Source organism: Alnus glutinosa, chromosome 11 (assembly GCF_958979055.1).
Source record: "Alnus glutinosa chromosome 11, dhAlnGlut1.1, whole genome shotgun sequence".
Lineage (NCBI taxonomy): Eukaryota > Viridiplantae > Streptophyta > Magnoliopsida > Fagales > Betulaceae > Alnus > Alnus glutinosa.
Window position 1 is genome coordinate 8,892,025 of NC_084896.1, and position 23,126 is coordinate 8,915,150.

The 23,126-nt window shown below is 36.6% G+C and overlaps 2 protein-coding genes and 1 long non-coding RNA gene across 3 annotated transcripts; 2 read left to right on the top strand and 1 right to left on the bottom strand.

The window, feature by feature from the left end:
• Positions 1–4,030: 4,030 nt before the first annotated feature.
• LOC133882623 (uncharacterized) lies at positions 4,031–8,126 on the top strand. Its single transcript, XR_009902697.1, has 3 exons — positions 4,031–4,462; positions 6,393–6,492; positions 7,848–8,126. It is a non-coding gene; the product is annotated as an uncharacterized LOC133882623 (long non-coding RNA).
• A 181-nt stretch (positions 8,127–8,307) lies between these two features.
• On the top strand, positions 8,308–8,700 carry LOC133881078 (uncharacterized). The gene has a single exon (XM_062320042.1). The coding sequence runs from the start codon at positions 8,308–8,310 to the stop codon at positions 8,698–8,700; it is 393 nt and encodes a 130-aa protein (XP_062176026.1).
• Positions 8,701–22,011: 13,311 nt separating this feature from the next.
• Positions 22,012–22,772, bottom strand: LOC133881079 (uncharacterized). Its single transcript, XM_062320043.1, has 2 exons — positions 22,241–22,772; positions 22,012–22,046 (listed from the first exon to the last, which is right to left on the bottom strand). Exons 1-2 carry the CDS (start codon positions 22,770–22,772, stop codon positions 22,012–22,014), a joined length of 567 nt encoding a protein of 188 aa, XP_062176027.1.
• Between the last annotated feature and the right edge of the window lie 354 nt (positions 22,773–23,126).

Here is a 23,126-nt window from a genome sequence, read left to right on the forward strand (position 1 = left end):
TTTTTTTTTTTTTTTTTTTTTTTTTTCTATCAAAATCAATTTTCTTTTTCAATGTAAAATATGTTTTTGCGTTCGACTTATAGGAAAAATTAGCGAAGAGGGACAATGGTTGGCGACCTCCAACAGAAACTAAAAACAGCCAGCAACTTACACGAACTCCGATGGAAGGGGCTGGCAACCGAAGGAGGATTCGTGTGAGCTCTAGTGACAAGCAACGGATTCTAGAGAACTCTGACAGTGGCCGGCAACATAATCTGGAGAACTTTGAAAAATAGTTCACGGTTTTTTAATAAAGGGAAACCATTTTATGGATATTAGAGGAGGTTTTCATGGTCAATCGAAAAATGTTTTTGGTTTGACCACGATTTTCGGCCATATCAAACACGGAAAAATAGAGAAAACGTTTTCTGTAAAACATTTTACGTTGAAAATAAGAAAATCTTAATTAATGAACCATGCAATAGAACTTTCAAGTTTGAGCTTCCTAATTGGGAAAAAAATAAATCTAGATTTAATTACACTAGCATTGTATAGTTTTTTTCCAAGAAAAAAAGGAAAGAAAAGAAAAAAGTACATGCTATCATAATATTAGGAATTTGGTTCATCCCAATTAAATTAATGACCAAATCGAGTTCCCTATCAAGTAATATATGCATGTAAGGAAACTTTTTCTCTTTAGGGTGATGCTGAAACTCTAGAAGAGAAAGACTTTGTTTTCTCATCCTTTCTTTGGATTCAGAAGGATCTATTAGTTATCGGTTGTGATTCATTTTCAATGGGATTCGATTAATTCTAATTAAGCATGTAATCAAGCCAAATCGAGTCGAGTTTTAAGGTTTGAAGATTGGCTCGTTTATGAGTCGAGCCTAAATAGTCGAGCTCAAATTTGAGCTGAGCTATAAAATGCGTGTTCAAGCTCAGCTCATTTAAAACTCGGGGGAGCTCGAGGTCAAGGTCGAGCTCGTTGAGTATGAAATTCAAGCTAAGTCGAGCCGGGTTACTCGACAAGCTCAGCTCAACTAGACCTCAAGATAGGCTATTAAATTTTTTAATGTGTGATCAAAGCGGAGTTCAAGTCCGAGTTTGTAAACAACCTTCATACTAACTATTAATAACTTAATATGATAGTTTAACATACTAAATACTACTATCAAAGTATTATAATTAATATGTAATACATTATTTACTTAGCTAGTATACTATATGCTTATATATATATATAAAAAAAAATATCGAGTAACATACAGTTAATTACATTTACTTTGGGTGCGTTTGGGATTGCGATTTCGTAGACAATAAGTGCGATTTTAAACCAAATCGCAGAACATAGATTGTTTGGGAACTGCGTTTTAAAAAATTGAGATTTGAAAACGCAGAAAATCTGCTTTTTCAAATCGCAGATAAGATGGTGCTTTTTTGAAAACGCAGAATTTTAAAGGTAAATTCGCGATTTTAAAGACTAAACTAGGATTTTGCCAAACGCTTAACTACGTTTTTAAAAATCACTTTTTTCAAATCGCACATTTTAAAATCGTTATTTTATATCACACTTTTTGAAATCGCAAACTCAAACGAACCCTTAGTATATGTTAATAAACTAGATAATATGTTAGTTTATGAACTAACTAGTTAGTATGTTAACTAATACACACACATATAAATATTAAGTAACATATATAACATATATTACTTAATTACTAATATACATGCTTAAATTTATATAACTCATTTTAGTAATATATAAGAGATATGAACGAGTTAACGAGCCGGACGAGCGATCCGGTCGAGCTTTAAACGAGCTGAGCTCGCGAGCCCCTATCGAGTTTTGTCGAGCGAGTCGAGTATGTATAACTTACTAATCGACCGGGTTTCTACAGTAATGAACGAGTTTCTACGGTATTGAACTCGAGTTTGGATCAGACTAAACCGAGCGGGTTGTCGAACAGACTGGTTTATTTACATCCCTAATTTTAAATGTCACATAAGTATCCATCAAGTGTCCATAAAAAAAATGAGGTGGCTGTCAAAATCATCATTTGATCAAAATCACTATTTGATCAATCACACGCTCAATGGTGATTTTAAAAGCCACCTCATTTTTTTATAGACACTTGATGGATACTTATATGACATACTCCTAGGATTCCAAATCCAATGGTGCATTATGCCGGAGGATCTCTCAAACTTATGGAGGAACTTCTCGCTCTTGAGGTGGAAAGTCTGGGGGGTTGATACGATACCAGAGGATGCATGATATTGCTGATCGTGGCCACTCTAGCCTAAAGGCATTACTTATATGGGGAGCATTGTGAAATCTTTGCTGATCACAAGAGTTTGAAGTACCTCTTCACCTAGAAAGAGTTGAACATGCGTCAAAGAAGGTGATTAGAACTATTAAAGGATTATGAGTGCACTGTTAACAACCGTCCAGGAAAGGCAAACGTCGTGGCAGATGCTCTTAGTAGGAAATCTGCATCGGGATTGGTGGCGGTGACATTCACCACCCAAAGGAAAATCCTACTAGAAATGGAGAGAGCTGTAATTGAAGCGGTAGTTAGCGGTATGCAAACCTACCTCAGCAACTTGACATTGAAGCCGATCTTCATGGAATAGATCAAGACTGCATAATTGACCAATCCCGAAATGATCAAGATTCATGTAGAGACTGAGGAAAATAAGCGACCAGACTTCAGCATTGCAGAAGACGACACATTGAGGTTTTGCAATAGACTGTGTGTACCAAGCAAACCGGAGTTGAGAAAGTTGATTTTGTCAGAACCTCACCAATCTCTATATACAGTACACCTTGGAAGTACCAAGATGTATCGAGACCTTTAGGAACACTTTTGGTGGAACGGGATGAAGATGGATGTTGCACAATTCGTAAACCAATGTCTCACATGTTAGTAAGTCAAGACAAAACTTCAGAAACCATCAGGAACACTCAAGCCACTACACAGTCCTGAGTGGAAGTGGGAGCATATCTCCATGGATTTTGTCATAGGATTACGGAAGGCGCTAAACGGTCAAGACGCTATTTGGGTAGTGGTTGATCGGCTAACTAAGTTAGCACACTTCATACCTTTCAAGACCACGTCTACTATCGATCTAGTGGCGAAGATCTATGTTCGAGAAATTGTACACTTGCACGGAGTACCTATATCGATCGTGTCAGATTGTGACCCTCGCTTTACATCAAGATCTTGGCAGAGCTTACACTCAGCATTGGGGTCAAGATTAAATTTCAGTACGACTTTTCATCCTCAAACAAATGGACAATCTGAGAGGAAGATTCAAACTCTAGAAGATATGTTAAGGGCATGCATACTAGATTTCAAGGGTAGTTGGATTTAGTATATTCTGTTAATAAAGTTCACATAGAACAACAGTTTCCAAGCAAGTATCGGCATGACACCATACAAAGCACTTTATGGGAGGAAATGTTGATAGCCTTTATATTGGGATGAAGTTGGTGAAGGGCAACTGATCGGACCAGAGATTGTCCAAGATACTCATGAGAAGATTGCACTCATCAGGGATAGGCTGACCACAGCTCAGAATAGACAGAAGAGTTATGCAGATAATAGACAGCGAGAATTGGAGTTTGAGGTAGGCAAAAAAGTATTTCACAAAGTATCCCCAATGAAGGGAGTTCTTGTAAAGACCAAGAAATTTAATAGGCGATTTATCAAATAATAAATCGTATTTATTAAATAGATAGGATTAATAATTTTATTTTAGGTAATAATAATTGTATTATCAAAATAAAATAAGCTTAAGATAAATAATTGAAGGAATAATAATTATTATAGTGGGGTCAAATGTTAATTATTAAATGAAATGATTTTAATAAAATGGGGTCCCACTTTAATTCACATAAGTTGAGGGTTTTAAAAATAAAAACAATCTCCCCTTGCCACGTGGCATTACCCGGTTGGTTGGAAGGATTTTATTATCTACTCTTAGCCACTCGCGTCGCGCCACGTGTCCCCACCCTATCTTTTCTCCTTCTTCCCTCTTTTTCTCTTTCTCCCTCACGCAGGTCCAGATCTCTCTCTCTCTCACCGCACGATCTCTCTCCCTTCTCTTCTTCTTCTCTTCTCCCTTCTTCCTCCCTCTCTCGGCTCTGTCACGCGCAGCACCCTTCTCCTCTCTTTCTTCCTTTTCTTTTCCTCCTTCCTTTTTTTTCCTCTCCAGCAACGCAACCACCCCCCCCCCCCCCCCCCCCCCCCCCCCGTTCCACACGCAGCCTGACCCCCTCCACTGCATTCCTCCTTCTCTCCTTCCGGTTTCACAGCACGATCTCCCTCTCCCCTCTCCCATTTTCTTCCTCCTTTCTCTTCGTATCACTCACGCACTCCCAAAAGAAGAGACACATGGAGACCGGGTGGAGAGCAGTTTGTGAGAATGAGATTTTGAGATGGAGAGTGTGATGGGTTCCGGCCATGGGAATTTTTGTAAGGTAAAATTTCCTAACTTCTTGTATTTCCACTTTGCCCATTGAATATATGTTCTGAAATCTGGTTTCTTGGGGTTTTTGTTGCATTTTCCATATGGGTCTCTTCCATGGGATTGTTGTAGCTATCGGTAGGGTGGATTTCATGGGTTTTTAAAGCTACGAATTTAGGTGGCTTAGAATTCCAGATTTATGGGTTTGATTTTGATGGAGAAAATCGGTTGATTTGAGTGGGTTGTAGAACTCTACCCGGTTGAGTATTATGGGTATTGTAGGGCTTTTTGGATTGATATGTTCTTGGGTGCTTGACTTTGAGTTGTTTTGGTAGAGAAACCGAATGATAGTGGTAGACTTTCGTTATGAATTTTCTGTTAGATGATATTCTCGGGTTTAAATGAGTTATTGATTTTATTTATGTTTTATGTATAATGTTAAATGGAAATGGAGATTTATTTTTGGTGTTATTGAGAAAATTGGTTGGATTAGGTTTGTTGGAGGGATTGTGATTTTGGTTGGATGATAACCGATTGATGAGGTTGGTTTATATTTTGTTGTTAGAGATTGAATTTAATTGTTGGATTGTTGTTTAGATTTGTGTTGAATGTCTAATGCTAATTCAAAATGGTGGAAAGGTTTGATTAATTTCTTATGGTGGCCATGTATGGAGAGAGTGATTTTAATGGGTGTTATGGTGGAATTCAAACTTAGTTTTGGAGTTGTAGATTGGGTGATAATGTTAGATTATGTTTATATGTGTATGGGGGCAATGTTTATGGGGGCATTGTGATAATGTCCATGGATGGGAGTTGGGGATTTGATGGGTGAATCTTAATTAAGTTCCCATACTATTGTTTGATGGAAATCTGAAATTAATTTTTGGGATCATTTGATGTGGTAGCCCAATAGTGAGTGAGATTTTGAAGGGTGTGGCTTTTATGTGGTTTGTAATGTTTGTAGTTCATATATTGTTGGTTTGGGGTTGATTTTTGGGTAACCCTTAATAGCTAAGGCCGATTATATGTAAAGGGGTTTTGAGTTGTCTTGATGAATGGTCACGGATATTGAAGACTTGGTTGTTGGAGAATTTTGGCTTATTGTTAGAGTAGAAATTTTAATGACTAAGATTTACATTTTATGAATTTTAATGGGCTGTTTTGATAAGCTAAATGGTTACGAATAATGGTTATTTTAGAACCTAATTTAATGGGAAGCTAAGGTAAATAGTTGGATTCTTTGCAACGGATCATTTGGGATAAATTAAGATAGGCATGAGTTTGACCTAGAGCTTAGGTGTAATGTGTAGCTTTGGGTCAAAGTATAAGCTTTAGTAACGAATATAAATTCTATACGTGATTGCAATTTAATTTCAAGAGTTATTGAATTAGTGCGTTAAATAAGGTTAATGTTCCATAACCTAAACTACTAAGGTGGTTAGTAATTAATAAGGATTAAATATTAAAAATAAAGGTTAAGATGAAATTATTTTAAAATGGTAAATTATCTATGTAACCCTAAGACAACAAATAGAAATTAGTAAGGAAGTTGAAGTACATAAATGTACTTTGAATCCAATAAGGGTAATTTAATAACTAGTCTACTTATCCATGCACGCAAAGTACTTAAGTGTGCTATTGGTTAGGTTTAAGAGAGGTGTATATATATATATAGTGTTAACTCTCTAGATTAGTAACAAGTCACTAATGAATTAACAATGATAATGTGACTTAATAATAGTAAGTAGACAAATAAAATACTAAATGTGTCTTAAAGATAATTAGATGAATAAAATATAAAACAAGGCTTGAACGTCAACCTAATAATAGTTTAAGGTATCTAGCTAGCTTTAGAAGCGAGTAACACGACGTGTGAGCACACGGGTAGTTTTAGGGTCATAGAATGAGTCACATACCATAGTCTAACGTTATAATGTTTGCAGGATAGTGTCCGGATTGGAGACCTCAATTGATTCTCCAATGTAGAGTCCAAGTGACTAGAATCTGAGAGGATGTTCAGGTCAAAGAGTCTAATGCAGCCAGGTGATATTTTACTCACTGAGAAACTGTTATTTTTATATATTATAGATTGCAAAATATATATATGTTTTATGAATCTGAACCAACTGTATGTTGATTATCTGTTTTGGTTGATTTGAGTAGTTTCAACTATGTTCAAATAATATTAATGATGTTATGAAATGATGTATGGATGAAATGTGTAGAATTATTTTTAAAGTATTTGAATGTGAGCTGCGGTTGAGATTTAAATTATGCATAGTAGAATAATAAAATTTCATGTTAATTGGTTTATTGTATTTGAAGAAAGCATGATTTGTAAAGAATAGGGAATAGAGTTTGAATTGTAAAGCATAAAGCATGAGCATAAAAGAAATGAAATGACAAAGTACAAAGAATGAAAGGAATGAAAGGACAAAGCACAAGGAATGAAAGGATTGACATAAGGAATGGAAGGACAATCATGAGCATGCATATCATTGTTAAATTGTATAATGTTTTCATGATATAGAATATTGTAGTTTTTGTACTAGACGTATTAGTATGCCTAAGAGTTTTAATGGCAAAAGAGCTTATGTATACTGCTATCGTCTAGTTGCATAATTTTATAACATTGAGCTTGGACGAACAAAAATATTGTCATGGTTCGGTATGAGTAATACAACGTCCTAGGAGTAGGTAGATGAATTGGCGTGGCACGTCAGTAAGAAGTGCTTGGATACTCGAGTTTTACTCTAGTAGCCGCATGGACAACTACGTGCTCGACATGAAGTTGTAATGCCCTAGGATTTCGTTTTAACCATGTTCGGAAAATGATAGTAAGCTTGCACTAAAGAGCGAGATGGCATGTTTTGAGCTTAGTGTGCTTGGTTTTGACGCTATTGGTTGCGATATCGGTGTGGCTTGGGAGTAGGTAGATGGATTGTCGTTGCACATCAGTAAGAAGTGCTTGGATATCAGAGTCTTACTCTAGTAACCGCATGGACCACTGTGTGCCCGGCATGAAGTTGTAATGCCCTGAGGCACAGTGTTATCACAGTTAATATCGTTAGGCCTATGTGCATTTGAGCTACCAACATAAAAGTATTATTGTAGGTGGGTTTATACGTGGTTGCTTCCATGCCAATGAGACTTCTACGTATGGGTCCAACTACATAGTAGGTTTTAAATGTTTCCTGATAGTCGGTGTTTGCTATATCAGCTATGGGGGTTTTCAAACAAAATGTTATAAAGTGGTAGCTGTTATAGTGTACGCGAGACTAAAAAAAAAAAAAAAAAAAAGTTGGTTCTTTGCGAAAACTCAGTTAGTTTAATATCACTGAAGTGGTGAACTCATAATTTCACCTATACGGATGTGGCAAACCCCCACAACCGTATAGATGATGTCCTTTTGGCTGCAGGTACTCGGGTTGTAGTTGATGAGGGTCGTAGACGTGCATTTGGGATATTATGACCGAAGCTTGCCGCGATGGTCGTAATTGTGCGACCATGGGCGTCCTCAGTTTTATAGGTTTTGTTGTGGCTTGTGACGCATGTGTCACTCGTTATTGTATTAAGCCATTCTGTTATGTATTTATATTGTGGAAAGACGTAAACACATAGATATTAAATGGCTCTTGTTGTTATTAATTTATGATAGATGTTCAAGATTTGATTTCCGCTATTGAGTTTATGTTTTTCGCTGCATAGTAGTTAGATGTTGTACTCTGATTTACCAGGTACATATTATGGGGTATGTACCATATGTTGGCTTTGCGACACATCGTCGTGCCACTGTTAGGATCCATTAGTATTTTAAGAGATTAATATTTATGAAATGTTTTGTATAAAAACAAAAAAATGGGTCGTCACAGTTCTCGCTTTGGTAAGAAGAGTAAGTTGAACCCTCGCTTCATCGGACCATTCGAAATCTTGAAACGTATTGGGCCAGTGGCATATCGTTTAGCACTACTGCCAAATTTATCTAAAATTCATGACGTTTTCCATGTATCAATGTTACGAAAGTACGTGCAAGACCTTTCGCATGTTTTGGAAAGCGAACCACTTCAAATTCGCCAAGACTTGACATATGAAGAGGTACCAGTGCGAATAGTAGATAGGAAAGAAAATGAGTTGCGTAGACGAAAGATTCTAATGGTTAAGGTGATGTGGAGCAATCACCGGACACCTACAGAGGCCTCTTGGGAATTAGAGGAGGAAATGAGAGCAAAGTACCCACAACTATTTGAGTGACTGATTGTATCATGAAACAAATGAAATTCTTTTTTTTAAAAAAAAAACTAAAATAAAAAAATTTCACTGTATTCATTCCATGGTTGGTTGTAGGGTTGGCAAAACGGGTACGGGGGTCGACCCGTTTACGACCCATGGAGAACTGTGACCCGTTTAAGCTAGACTTAAACATGACCCGTTTATGTTAACGGGTCAGGGCACCAAACACGGCAATTTCACAGGTCACCCTATACGGCTCGTGACACCCATTTAGCATAATGGGTCGTATCGGGTCGACACGACCCATTTGACCTGTTTAGTCATATGTTTTAGCCTTCCGTCTTCTCGAGCACTTTCTCAATCTTTATAACTAGCGTCTTATCCTCCTCCCAGACCTTCACATCCTCTTTGGTCATTCCAAGCATGTCGAACCTCATCTTGTACTCTATCTCGCCTTCTTTGATCTCCCACGATGTCCTTCCCCTGCTGTACCTTGCCCCCCCGCTTGGCAATAGCGAGGACCACCCACCAAAGTAGGCAAACAGGTCGTCCATCATCCTATCCATTGCGTCAATCATATGCTGAACCATCCTTGCAATTGGAAATTGATCCCATAACCCTACACAATGGCAAACATGATACAACAGACAGACAGAGAGAAAAAGATAAAAAAAGATTGATGGACCTCTGCAAATGGTCAAGATTGTCTCTATTTTCCCTAGCTGCCATGGCCTTGATGCTGTTTTGGCTTAGAACTCTGCCAATTGGTTTGAAAGAGTGAGGAAGCGTCGAACATAGAGGCTTTGAAGAGTTACTGGTTCTCCCATATGGGAGAGGCAGAGAGACACACAAGTTTGAGACAGCTGCTTGAGGCATTTCCTGAGTTTCTAGGACGACATTCTGAAAGGGATTGTGTTTAAGGTGTTTTATTAGATCCTTAGACACACCAAACAATTGCTGTCAACAAGATTCGTGGGACTTCTTCTCTCCCTGATATCAAGATGTGTCAAGCAAGAGGAAGAAGAAGGGGAGGCACTGAAGAAGAAGAAAATGGAAGAAAAAGAGGAGGAGGCGCGGCGTTGCAGCTAAAGGAAAGAGAAAAGAGGTTAGGGACTTAAGGGTTTGTTTTGGTATTTTCGGCTAATGTCTCTAACCTAATAAAAAAAAAAAAAAAAATAGAGTAATCGTGTCTGGCGGCCATGACACGACCCGCCAGACTGAGGTAAACGGGTCGACCCGTTTATGACCCAAACCTGTTTAAGGTAAACCCAAACCCGCTAATTTCGTGTCATGTTAGTGTCGGGTTGTGTCAAAATTGCCAGCCCTAGTTGGTTGCATGAATTAATTATTTGATTGAATCATTTGCCCTTACATACCTACATTTGCGACATCAATACGGCAGACTCTTCAAACATCCTCGGGTACTCCTAGGACCATGACCTGATGTTACACTGTCGTGTTCAATGGACCAATCGAAATGGTTATGAGATCAACCGACTTTGCCCGTTTACAATTTGGACACCGATTGTTAGGCGTGGTGGATGCCACCGATCAGCTTTAGGACTACGAACGATTCGTCAGAGGTATGGCAAGATGCCTATCATGAATTTCTTGCCACGTCTAGACCTTGAGTGTTTGGATGAGGAACCTACACCTCCCTCGGGGGGACCGACCCAGGATTCTGCACCTGCACTGATTGAGATGACCACCGACACCCCTCCCGCTGGATCCCTCTCTGACCAGGCTTCAGTAGGTTAGTATGTGTATACTTGTTTGCTTCCATTTACTGTATTGTTGAAATAGCAATTCTGGGGATGGAATTTTTTTTTAGAGGGGAAGTGTTGTAACACCCTTATATTTGTACCTAGGAATTTGACCAAGGTCTTGAGCCTAAACTTAGGAACCATGTCATTAGGCCTAGTAAGCTTAATAAAGATTGGATCAAGCCCTCTAAAGAAGATCATGAAAAATACTTGATTTCATAAATTAATGATTAATTTATAACATATGCCATATAGAACAATATGAAATGAAACCTTGTGATTTTAATGTAACATGACTTCTTTTAATTATGTGTATTAACTGTCTTCAAATTACGCTTAATTATAGGTGATCCTTATTAATTAAGTGGTCTTGAAACCACAAGCCACTCCATGCATCAGACCGCTTAGGTAAAAAGAAAAGTGTCCTTTACATGGAGTAGACTAGTTAATAGGAGCAATTTTTCTTCATTTGGAAGAACAAGACTCCTTTTTGACTTCCCCCAAATAAGGAACATTGTTTCTTACAGCCAATCTTCATTTACACGTCCATCCCCTTCCCATTTCACTCCATCCACTCTTTCATTTTTCTCACCTCTCAACTTCTCCCAGAGCCCATCCTACTCCTTCATTGGAGAAACCTTTGAGCTCTAGTGTGATTTTGCCTTAACCTTGTAAGTAACTCATCTTCTCCTCTTTCAAGCTACCATTTATGTTATGCTTTAACTTATATGTTATATTTTATTTGGGTATTTAAAACTATGGATTATCATGTTTCAACTTAGATGAAACATTTTGCCTATGCTGTATAAATATTAGTTTAAACCATGAAAATGTGACTATACTATTTTTTTAGGTAACTTAACCCATATATTGTCAAATTTCTTTTACATCATGAAAACACATGTTAAAACGACCTCATAAAAGCATGTGTTGTACTCAAGCTTATGTACCTTATGTTTTATTTTCTTAAATCACATCTACCTTATCTTACATGACCAAGAGTTTTGTAAATGACCAAATGTATGAGCTCATGAACACCACCTTGCTATAAAGAAGACTTCATAATGACCCTTTAGTAATATTTTTCATGGAAATGACATAGGATTCATACCAAAGGTTCATAGTTGTAAAACAATGTGAAAAATTGTTTTAAAAATGAGTAATGAGTTTGGATTTTAGATTGGGTCATGATCTTTTATAACCAAAAAGTCTTATAGTATGGTTCTTTTGAACAATAAATTATTTCTAAACATTAACACTTAAAAGTGATGTTAAAACTATTTTAAGAAAATATGATATTTCTTATATATGAAATCAAAAAAAAGGTTTTGAATTAAATCTGGAAAATTTATTTCTATGACATGTTTGAGTGGGTGTTGAACCAAAATTTATTAAGTGAATATCTTTAGATGTGTTTTGGGCCAATCGGCCAAGTAGGCTAAGTGAAGAGCACTAGTTTAGACCCATTTAGTAAGTTTTGGGCCTTATTACTTTACCTAGTTAGGAGGATGTCCAAATGGGTCATTCTTGACCCAAGCCCTCATAAAAACAATTTTAAGATTCTTTTTAAATATATATATATATATATATATATATATATATTTATATTTATTTATTTATTTTAAAAAAATCTTTCAAATAGGGGGAAGGGTTAGGAAGGTTGTGTAAGAGACGACATACTCCTAATTAGGGTATTTGAGTAGCTAGCTCCGAGCTAACCCAGATAAACTTTATTGTTCAAGACTTAGCAGATCTAGGCATACCTTACTGTAGTAGCGAGGTAAGTGGTACTCCTTATCTTTTCCAAATGTATTTCAATTCCAAGGATTCTCAAATCTTTTTTCTACTATACGTGTTATTATGGATTATTTTGAAAGTTTAATTACCCTACAAAGTAATGCTTTATTATTGTCTTAAATATTTTAATAACATGTACTTGTTATGACATTTATCTTAATTTGTTAGTGCTTTATATATGCTTCTTTTTTTTTCTTTTTTTTTTTAATGTCATCATATGATTTAAAAAACTCATTACATCAGAATGATTTATAACTAAGTTATCACTCAAAAGTGGGTGTAAACGCTCCGTATCAAAATGATGATTTCAAATGAGGGAAGCTTCTATTTTAGTGATTTTTTCCAAAGGAAGAAAAGTTTCCATCTTAGGAAACTTTCCCAATAAGAAAAGTTTTTCGAGAAGAAGTGGTACCCTTTTCACGTGCTAAGTTAAATGATTATTGAAAGTTTAAGGAAGTAAAGAATGAGTATGTGTAAGGTAAAACCAAATTATGTAAATGAAGGTTTTAAGACACTTGGCCTTAAGAAAAGAAGCATGGTATTGGGCTAGATGGGGTGCACCACATTGAAGTACGGTTTCGGGAAGGTATGGCCATCACTAATGTCATGCTGAGTGCACCTAGAGGTTAATTAGCTGACCAGGGCACCCTGAGGCCACGGGTGATGCCTGATCCTCGAAGGTTGGATAGCACAACCCCACACATATGGGGCGTAATAGTATGTAAGGTCATAAATGACAAGTGAAAAGAAAAATGTTTTGAGGATAGAGAAATGATGTTTAACTCAAGTAATTACTTTATGTTATATGCTTAAGTCTCACCTTCAAATTTTAATTTTCTTTATTTCAAAAAGTCCCAACCTCAACCGATTTAACTCGGTTGGGAATATTACTTACTGAGCCTTTCGCTTACCCATTACTTTCTCCCACTTTTCAGGTTTTGAGACAGATGGGTAGGTGGCCAGAATGTTTAGACTTTTGGGGGTCATCATATCATCTACTATGTTACTTTATTGCATTTATATTCTGTCGAACTATGTGTTATGTTAGTAAGTCCTTTGCGCACAGACGAAAAAAAAGAAAGAAAAAGGATCACTTAACTTGTTAAGTCGTGTTGTTATGTACTCTTTATGTTAAGAACTTAAGCTTCTGTAAAAATATTATTTTCTCATGGCATGCATGGTAGTAGTTTACAAGTACTCTAGCGTCCTAATATGTAACCTTGCGCCTCTGAAGCTTTAAGGCTAATGGGTTAAGCTCTTTTGGGTCTGGGTGTGACACATTTAGTCTGCTGTATTGAAACACAAGCATCCCATGCATAAGAAATACCTGCCTCCCAATACAATGAGGCTTAATGCATTTTGGAAATACTAAAACAAAACATTTAGCTTTATTATACAAAGACATTTGCATTCCTAGTTATCGGTAACACTACGCTTGAATACATTGAGACTCATTACTTTTGAGCATCAGTGTGATCATGCTAGCGCTAGAGTGAGACTCAAATATACAAGCACATCATTGTTGAAGATTAAATAACAATTGTCTACTATATCATGACATAATATTCCAATCTCTGAACAATGTGTAAATCTAGGCACATCCAAACTCAATGCTTCTTAAATCATGCAAATAAAAATATATATATATTGATGTGGTCGTTTTGTGTACAAAAATATTAATAATGAAAATACCACTCGCAATAGTATGAATCCATGTAGGATAGGGCTATACCGAGGGTGTCGATCATCAAGGATTGCGTAGGAGTTTTTATGAAGCTCTTCGAGATTAAATATAATTTAATTAAAATAAGGTTGACTTTATTTTATTTATAACTAAGTTAAATGCATAAAAGTAAAGACATAAAAATAAAGAGTAGGGATGAGAGAAAGAATGGGGAATTGATTTCACCACTCATCGCATAACAATGCTCAATCATAAATTAACAAGAAAAATTCATACTTTGCATGATATAGGACTCGTCTCACTCGAACAATCAAGAAATTACCTTTAAAGAATAAGTATAATCTATCTTCGGTTGGCACAAATCGTCCACCTAACCACTAAGATGCAGTACGACCCGTTTTTTCTAGGTATAGATTAGCTACGTCTTTAATAGGATACACACAATCAATGGAATAGTATAACCTATCTTCGGTTGGTACGAACTGTCTACCTAAATTACACTAAACTATGGTGTAGTGCAATCCGTCTTCCCTACGCATGGCTTATCTAACCCTCTTGATCATATTTAAAACTGTTGTATAACAATCATTCACATAATCACAGAAAATATGAAGGATTGAGTTCAATCAATATAAAAGACTTTCTAAGACAAGATAAGAAATTCATAATGATTAAATATAAACATTAAGATCAATTCTCACAGTTATACAACCACCATGCATATAGAAAATCCCAAACTAAAATACAATTAAATCATTGTTACTTGGAAATGGCTACATCAATACCCTATTACAAATTTAACCGCTCATCGTGGTCCTGGGATGGCCTCCTGCCATGTTCTTCTCCTTTTCAACTTGTCAAGCCTCCAAGAAGAATTTTCTGTCTAAAGCTAAGCACACCTTCTATTGAAGCTTAGGGGTCTATTTATAGAAATTAGGAGAGGCCTAAAAGCCCTAGAAATCCAACAAAAATAAAAACTTAGTCTCTTAGTTCAAGTAGGAGATTGAAAATTCAATCCAAGTAGGAAAACGATTCCAAATTTGTCCAGATTTGCGATCTTTTATTGCGGGGCGATTTTTACATAGTAAATGTCCGAATTAGGAAAAAGCTATTTCTGACAAATCTGTTTAATGTTTTATTGAAATCCGAGATTTGAACAAAAAGTTATGATCCAAAAACTGAGACGTGTGCATAATTTAAATTTGAATCCAATCCGATTTTGACTCTTATTGGAGAAATTTCATTTATTTGATTTGATTAAACGTAACCACATCATATAAGTCTTCTACTATGATTGGTTAAACTTACCAATACCTTCTAGGTTTTCTCAGTGTGCTTTAAGCCCAAAATCAATGGAATTAATTGTATATTTATTTACAACTTGAAAAAAATAAAACAACACAAAATCAAACAAATAACAATGCTAAGAAATTAACATATGCAAGTTAAATGGCTTAAATGTGCAACATTCGACACTTATCACATATCATTAAAATAGTGCACACAAACACACCATGATATATGTATGCATATGCCGATTGAACAGAGACACGTATCTCAATAGAACAGGGACCATATCCCAAAGAACAGGGACCATATTCCATAGAACATAGAGTCCGTAACTCCAGGAGAAAAGAGACCGTATCCCATATTAACGTCGAGTCCGTAACTCCAGAGAACATGGACTGTATCCCAAGATTTGTGCCGTTAAGCATGCAATGCATCATGTCCCAATTTTTATAACTCATACTAAAAATCCCAATCATTTACAATGCAACCATAGTCTACAAAATTCCTAACCACAGCACGCAATCACATAATTCATTCCACACTCCACATACAATATACAATTCTCCAAAATATCATTGATAGGTTCAACACTTCAACATACTCGAAAGTACTCAAATCATCCAAAACAATTATATTTAACAAACAGTTGGTTCAGATTTATAAAACAACATATATATTTGGCAATTCATTAATATATGAAAACAATAGTTTCTCAGTGAGTAGAATACTTGCCTTGGCTGCATTGGACTCTTGACTCCAACATCTCAGCCGTGTTCTAGTTACTTGAACTCTACATTGGAGAACAAGTCGAAGTCTCTAATTATGACACGAGCTTGCAAACATATACGACGTTAGACTATGCTATTGAACTCTATACTCTATGACACATAAATTACTCGTGTGCTCACATGTCACGTTACCCGCTTCTAAAGCTAACTAGATACCTTAGGCTATTATTAGGTTAACGTTTAGGTTTAGGTTCATATTTTATCCATATTATCCTTAAGTTATGTTTACTATTTTATTTATCTACTTATTATTATTACGTCATATTACCATTGTCAAACCCTTGATGGCTTGTTATTTATTCACTTAGGTTAGCAATGTATATTTGGTTCATATACATGCATATGTATACATATACATACATATATGCATACAACGCATAAACCTAACCTGATTATACACTAAAATACTTAGTGTACTTGGATAGGTGAATTGGGTACTTAGTTACTATATTATCAATATTAACTATTAAGCTTTATTTATCACACTCTTATTTAGCTAAACCTAGTCTCATAAGAGCAGTCCCAGCAGGTTAGCTACTTCTTTCATTTGGCTAGAATAGCTCAACTTTTGCTTAAAACTCACCTCCATCAGCTTATGTAAAGCAAAGCTAAAATGGCGTTAGTAGAGATTTGTGAACAGTGCAACGCCACATGAGGCGTTGCACTGTACACAAATCTACTTGTTTTTTTTTTTTTTTTTTTTTTTTTTTTTTTTTTTCTCGCTTTCTTTCCGCTTCTTCCTCTTCTCTCGTTTTCTCTGCGTCTCTCTCTGGTTCGAAGAAGAAGAAGAGGCCAGGGATGGTTCCTGAAGCCGCATGTGTTTAGGAACACGAAGAAGTACATGAATCGATCGCAACTGGTCCCTATGGGGAGCAAACTGTAACACTGTCGGTAGAGGATGATATTCAAGTTCATGAAGCTGTGGGTTCTAGCGCTATGGGATTGCTGGAGGAGGCTATCCGCATCCACCGGCGGTGCCTAGGTGGCGTCTTCTCCGACGCCGAATCGTCGGGTCTCGGCTAGGGCTTGGGGGAGAATTTGTCGGAGAATGGGATTTTTTCTAGTTAAAAATTCATGGCCATGGGTCATGTGGAGATGAGTGTAGACGCGTGGCTGCGTGGAGATGGAGATGCGTGGGGCAGCGTCGAGATTGGTTTTTAACAAAAAAAAAAAATAAATAAAGAATAAATAATAAAAATAATTATTTTAGTAAAATAAAGTGAAGTTTAGATAATCTGATGGAGAAAGGTGTTGAAAAGTGGTTAGCTAAACTAATAGAAATGAATTTTCATTAGCTATTTTAGATAAGCTGCTGTGAGTGGTCTAACACACTTAAGTATTTCATCTTACATAAATAGACGCATTAGTCATATAATTACATTATTAAATAAATCCGGAGCCTATTCATGTGTTTCTACAAACCTTCCAACTTATACTTATTTCCTTAACTTATTTCTAATTAGATAAACATTCTGACCATTGACTCTTAGAGTCAAACGCTTAACACTTGCCCGTTTATCATATTGTCTTAGTGCCCTTATACATTAATCATTCCCCATACTTTTCTAAAATCTAAACAAACCACGCTCATAACATAACCAAATGCTCAAACATCATTCAACTATTGTTCAAAATCACCCCTAAGGGACACTATACCAAAACAGCCCACATTTCACCAAAAAAACACTCTAAGACTTAACCTAGGAACCACCAAACAAAACCCCAAGCTCCATTACTTGTCGTGACCCCAAGAGGAACCACAATCCAACTATACATCACACGGCCATAGGAATCAAGAGTTGCCAAATAAACCCAAAACACTAGTAACACAATCACAAACATTAAACTTAACCTTTAACAAGTAAACACGAACCAATTCACAAATCCGAAACCAAATTCAGATTCCACCAAAAATACCTATAAAATTCGGATTCCACCAAAAATACCTATCAAAATCACTCGTCAACTTGATCAAAGCCCATAGCTATAAACTCCGTCAAAGTCCCTCCAAACCAGCCCTTCCAAATTACTTGAAAACAAAATTTCAACCAACCAATATCCACAACCAAGACGCACAGATACAACCGGCCAAACACCCAAACAATCATCTGTTAGAAATAATTAAACAAATTATTTTAACCTAACATGCACAACGGAAATAAAAATAGAATAGTTTTAGGCTTACCTCCGGCCATTGTTGCTCAAGCGCTTCACAAGAACTTTTAGAAATAAAATTATGCGGTGTCTTTTAACCTATGCCTTTATGGCTGTACTAATGGTGTACACAGACACTCTATTTATAGGCTAGGTTAGGGACCCTCAATATGGTAAACACCGTATTATTCCTTCCATCAATGAAACAATATTGTTAATTGATTTTTTGAAATCAATTAAACGATTCCATATTTACGGTAATATAAATTAATAGAAATAACCATAATACCGTATATTTGTTTATTAAAATATAATAAACATAGCAAATGCCGTAATATGATATAAAGGCCACAAATAAGGAATAATATCTCACATTCTCCCACTTGGCCTTTATGACACATGACCTTATGGTATTAGGTTCTTTAGTTTGGCCAATCTCTTATGGAATCCTCCAACTCAGTTAAGAAATATTTCACATGAATCATGGCAGTAAAACCATTATAAAGTAGGTCGTCCCTTCCATGTATCACAATGTAAACCATTCCTTACGTGAGTACCTTATGGATAATTAAGCTTTATGAATGAACTTCTTATAAGTCATTCGGGTCCAACTTTATTTATGCTCATGGATAAAAAATAATAAATGTGCATAATAAACTTTATTACAATAACTTTATGTCTATAGATAAAAAAATGAGTACAAAATGAATCAACAAGTCCCATATGGTCCACATGACCTTTAAACTGTTTTATCGGTAAACCTTTTGTCATGGGGTCCACAACCATTGATTCTGTACTAATATGCTCAATGAAAACTTCATGTCTCTTAATGTTATCTCTAACACTAAGATACTTGATGTCGATGTGCTTACTTCTGCTTCCACTTTTGTTATTCTTAGAAAAGAAAACTACAGCAGAATTATCGCAAAAAATCTTAATGGGTCTTGCTATTGAATCGACAATCTTTAGTCCACCAATGAAGTTTCTCAACCACAATGCTTGTGTAGTGACTTCATAGCATGCAATGAACTCTGCCTCCATAGTAGATGTAGCAACTATAGTCTGCTTGCTGCTTTTCCAAGATATAGCCCCTCCAGCTAGAAGAAAGATATATCCTGAAGTAGACTTTCTACTATCTACACATCCAGCAAAGTTTGAATCTGTATACCCAAAGACCTCCAAACTATCAGCGTGTTTGAAAGTCAAACTGTAACCCTTGGTTCCTTGCAAGTATCTCATGACCCTCTTGGCAGCTTTCCAATGCTCTAATCCTGGATTACTTTGGTACCGTCCCAGCATTCCAACCGCTAATGCAATATCAGGTCTGGTGCAGACTTGAGCATACATCAGGCTCTCTACTGCAGATGCATATGGGATACTTTTCATCTGCTGTTGTTCCAACTCATTTTTCAGACACTGGTCTTTACTGAATTTTTCTCCTTTAGAGATAGTTGCCACACTAAACTTACAGTCACTCATCTTGAATCTCTCTAAAACCTTTTCAATGTAGGCCTTCTGAGATAGTCTTAATATTTTTTGTTGTTTGTCTCTGTGAATCTCTATGCCAATGACATAAGAGGCTTCACCCAAATCCTTCATTTCAAAGCTTTGAGAGAGTAACTGCTTAGTTTCATTTAGCAAACCTAAATCATTGCTTGCAAGTAAAATATCATCTACATATAGGACTAGAAATATCACTTTACTACCACTGACCTTAAGGTATATACATTGATCAACAAGGTTCTCAATAAATCCAAATGAGGTAATAACCTTGTGAAACTTAATATACCATTGACAAAAGGCCAGTTTTAGTCCATATATAGATTTCTTTAACTTGCAAGCTCTCTTGCTATCATCATCAAAGCCTTCGGGTTGTTTCATATAAACCTCTTCATCAAGATCCCCATTCAGGAAGGCTGTTTTCACATCCATCTGGTGAAACTCTAAGTCAAAATAAGCTACTAATGCCATGATTATCCTAAATGAATCCTTTTTTGATACTGGAAAGAAGGTTTCGTGATAATCAATGCCTTCCTTTTGAGTGAAACCCTTGGCCACAAGTCTAGCCTTATATCGTTCAACATTACCAGAAGCATCCCTTTTGGTTTTGTAAACCCATTTGCAGCCTATGGCTTTAGCTCCCTTTGGTAAGTCAACGAGATCCCAAACTTGGTTTTTAGCCATGGATTCCATCTCTTCCTTTATGGCATCGTATCATAATGTGGAGTTATCCCCACTCATGGCTTGTGAAAACATACTTGGATCATCCTTAGGTCTAACATCAAAGTCAGACTCTTGGAGGTATACAACATAATCTGTAGAGATTGCTGGTCTCCTTATTCTAGAGGATTTTCTTAATTCCACTTCCTCTGCATTTTGCAATGGGAGAGTAGACTCATTCTGAACTTGTTCTGTATGAGTTGGTTGTTCTAGAACTGGTTGTGGCTCAGGAGGATCAAATTGATCTCCCTGTTCTTTATGAGCTGGTTGTTCTAGAACTGATTGTAGCTCAGGACAATCAATCTGATTTTCCCTGAATACAATCAATCTTCCTCTGTGAGGAGGAGATTTGGCCAACTCTCGTGCTTCCACTAATTCTATTCTTTGTGGATGAGCACTCCCACTGGGTTCAGCATCCTTTAAAAACTTTGCATTCATAGACTCAACAATCCTAGTACTGTGAGAAGGACAGTAAAACCCGAATCCTTTTGAGTTTATCGCATAGCCAATAAAATGACCGCTGGTTGTCCTTGGGTCAAGTTTCTTCATGTTTGGATTGTAAATCCTCACTTCAGCAGGACAACCCCATATGTGTATGTGATTTAAACTCGGTTTCCATCCTTTCCATAATTCAAAAGGTGTCTTGGGGACAGCCTTGGATGGAACATGGTTTAATACATACACAGCAGTTTTTAAGGCTTCACTCCACAAAAACAAATGTAATTCAGAATTACTAAGCATGCTCCTAACTACGTTCATAAGTTTGCGATTCCTTCTTTCTGCTACACCATTTTGTTGTGGTGTGCCAGGCCTTGTGTATTGAGCAACAATACCTTTTTCTTGAAGGAATTGCGCAAATGGACCGATCATTTGTCCCTTTTCTGTATACCTAACGTAGTACTCTCCGCCTCTATCAGATCTCACGATCCTGATTTTATTTTCCTTTTGTTTCTCCACTTCCACCTTATAGGTTTTGAAGGCATTTAGCGCTTCAGTCTTGTCAGTTAGGAAGTAGAGATACATATATCGCGTATGGTCATCAATAAAAGATATGAAATATCTTTGACCATTGAGGCAGGGAGTAGAAAAAGGTCTACAGATATCTGTGAGTACTATTTCAAGAATCTCATAACTCCTTCTGGTACCTTTAGTGGTCTTGTTGGTTTGCTTTCCCTTTATGCAATCCACACAAGTACCAAAATCAGTAAAGTTAAGAGTTTGTAAAACTCCATCACTTACTAATCTTTTGATTCTTTCTATGGAAATATGTCCCAATCTCCTGTGCCATAGCCAAGCGGAGTTCTCATCTACAAGGCTTCTCTTTATGCCAATATCAGTATGCAACGATAAATAACTGTTCTCAAAGTTGGGATCTAAAGAAAGTTTGAATAGACCATCAATTTTTATTCCACCACCAACAAAATTATTATTTCTAAAAATATTGAAAGTTGAGTTAATAAACCAAAAACCATATCCAAATACATCAAGTTTTGAAATAGAAATCAAGTTTCTAGAAAATGATGGAATATAAAAAACATTCTCAACGTCTAGTACATATCCAGTTTTCAAAATAAGTCTGTAAATCCCAACTGCTACGACTGGTGAGAACAATTTATTTCCCGAGTAAACACGTTGCTCACTTCTTATCGGCTTCCTTGTTTTGAGAAATCCCTGCAATGTATTCACAATGTGGATTGTAGAACCAGAATCAATCCACCATGTATTGCAAGGAACCTCAACAAAAAAAGATTCATGACATACAAAAGAGATGAGATTACCTTTCTTTTCCAGCCATTTAATATATTTCTGGCATTCTTTCTTCATGTGCCCCTCCTTCTTGCAAAAGAAACAAGCATCCTTATTGCCTTTGAATGACACCTTGTTTCCTCTCTTGGAGTGGTGGGCAACCTTGCCTTTCTTAGTCTTTGCATTAGCACGAGCAACCAAGTGAGCACTTTCTGGTTTCTCGTGTTTCAACCTCTCTTCCTCTTGAACACACATGGTCAAGAGTTCATTAATCGACCAGTTATCCTTATGTGTGTTGTATGAAATCTTAAAGGGACCATACTGAGGAGGAAGAGAGTTGAGAACCAAATTGACCAAGAAGGATTCGGAAATCTCAACCTCAAGGGACTTTAATTGAGCTGCTATATCCCTCATTTCCATGATGTGCTCACGCACACCTTTGGAACTATCGAAGGCTTGGCTTGATAGTCTCTTCATTAGAGTGATGGCTAGGGCTTTAGTTGAACTCACAAACTGTGCTTCAACGGCTTTCAAAAAATCCTTAGCCTTAGAACATTCAGGGATGGAACCCCTAATGCCTTTGGCAATGTGAGATTGTATAAACATTAAGCTGAGGCGATTGGATCGCTCCCACCTTTCATGTTTAGCCATCTCTAGTTCAGTACTGGTAGCCGTTAAAGCGGGTGGTTCATCCGTTCGGAGTGCCAGGTCTAATTCCAAACACCCTAATGTAAAGAGCAAGTTCTATTTCCATTCAGTAAAATTATTGCCATTAAGTTTCGGAACATGAAAAGTACCGTCAAATAATCCAGCAGGTATAGCTGCAAGAACCAAGGAAAAACAAAACTACTTAAGTGCCATGAAAGTGACTTTAATTTAAATCAGCCAATGCTAATTTAAATAGTAAATTTCAAACTACCTGTGGGCAAAAGTTGCATCACGCATGAAATTTACTCTTTATTAATAAGACTAAAAGCAAATTTAAATATTAGTAAATAAAATCCT

Coding starts and splice junctions, on each gene's coding strand:
- LOC133881078 (XM_062320042.1), top strand. CDS start 8,308: ATGGGTCGTCACAGTTCTCGCTTTGGTAAGAAGAGTAAGTTGAACCCT.
- LOC133881079 (XM_062320043.1), bottom strand. CDS start 22,772: ATGGCTAAACATGAAAGGTGGGAGCGATCCAATCGCCTCAGCTTAATG. Junction 22,047..22,240: donor AAACAAGGTGTCATTCAAAG/GCAATAAGGATG, acceptor AATACATTGCAG/GGATTTCTCAAAACAAGGAA.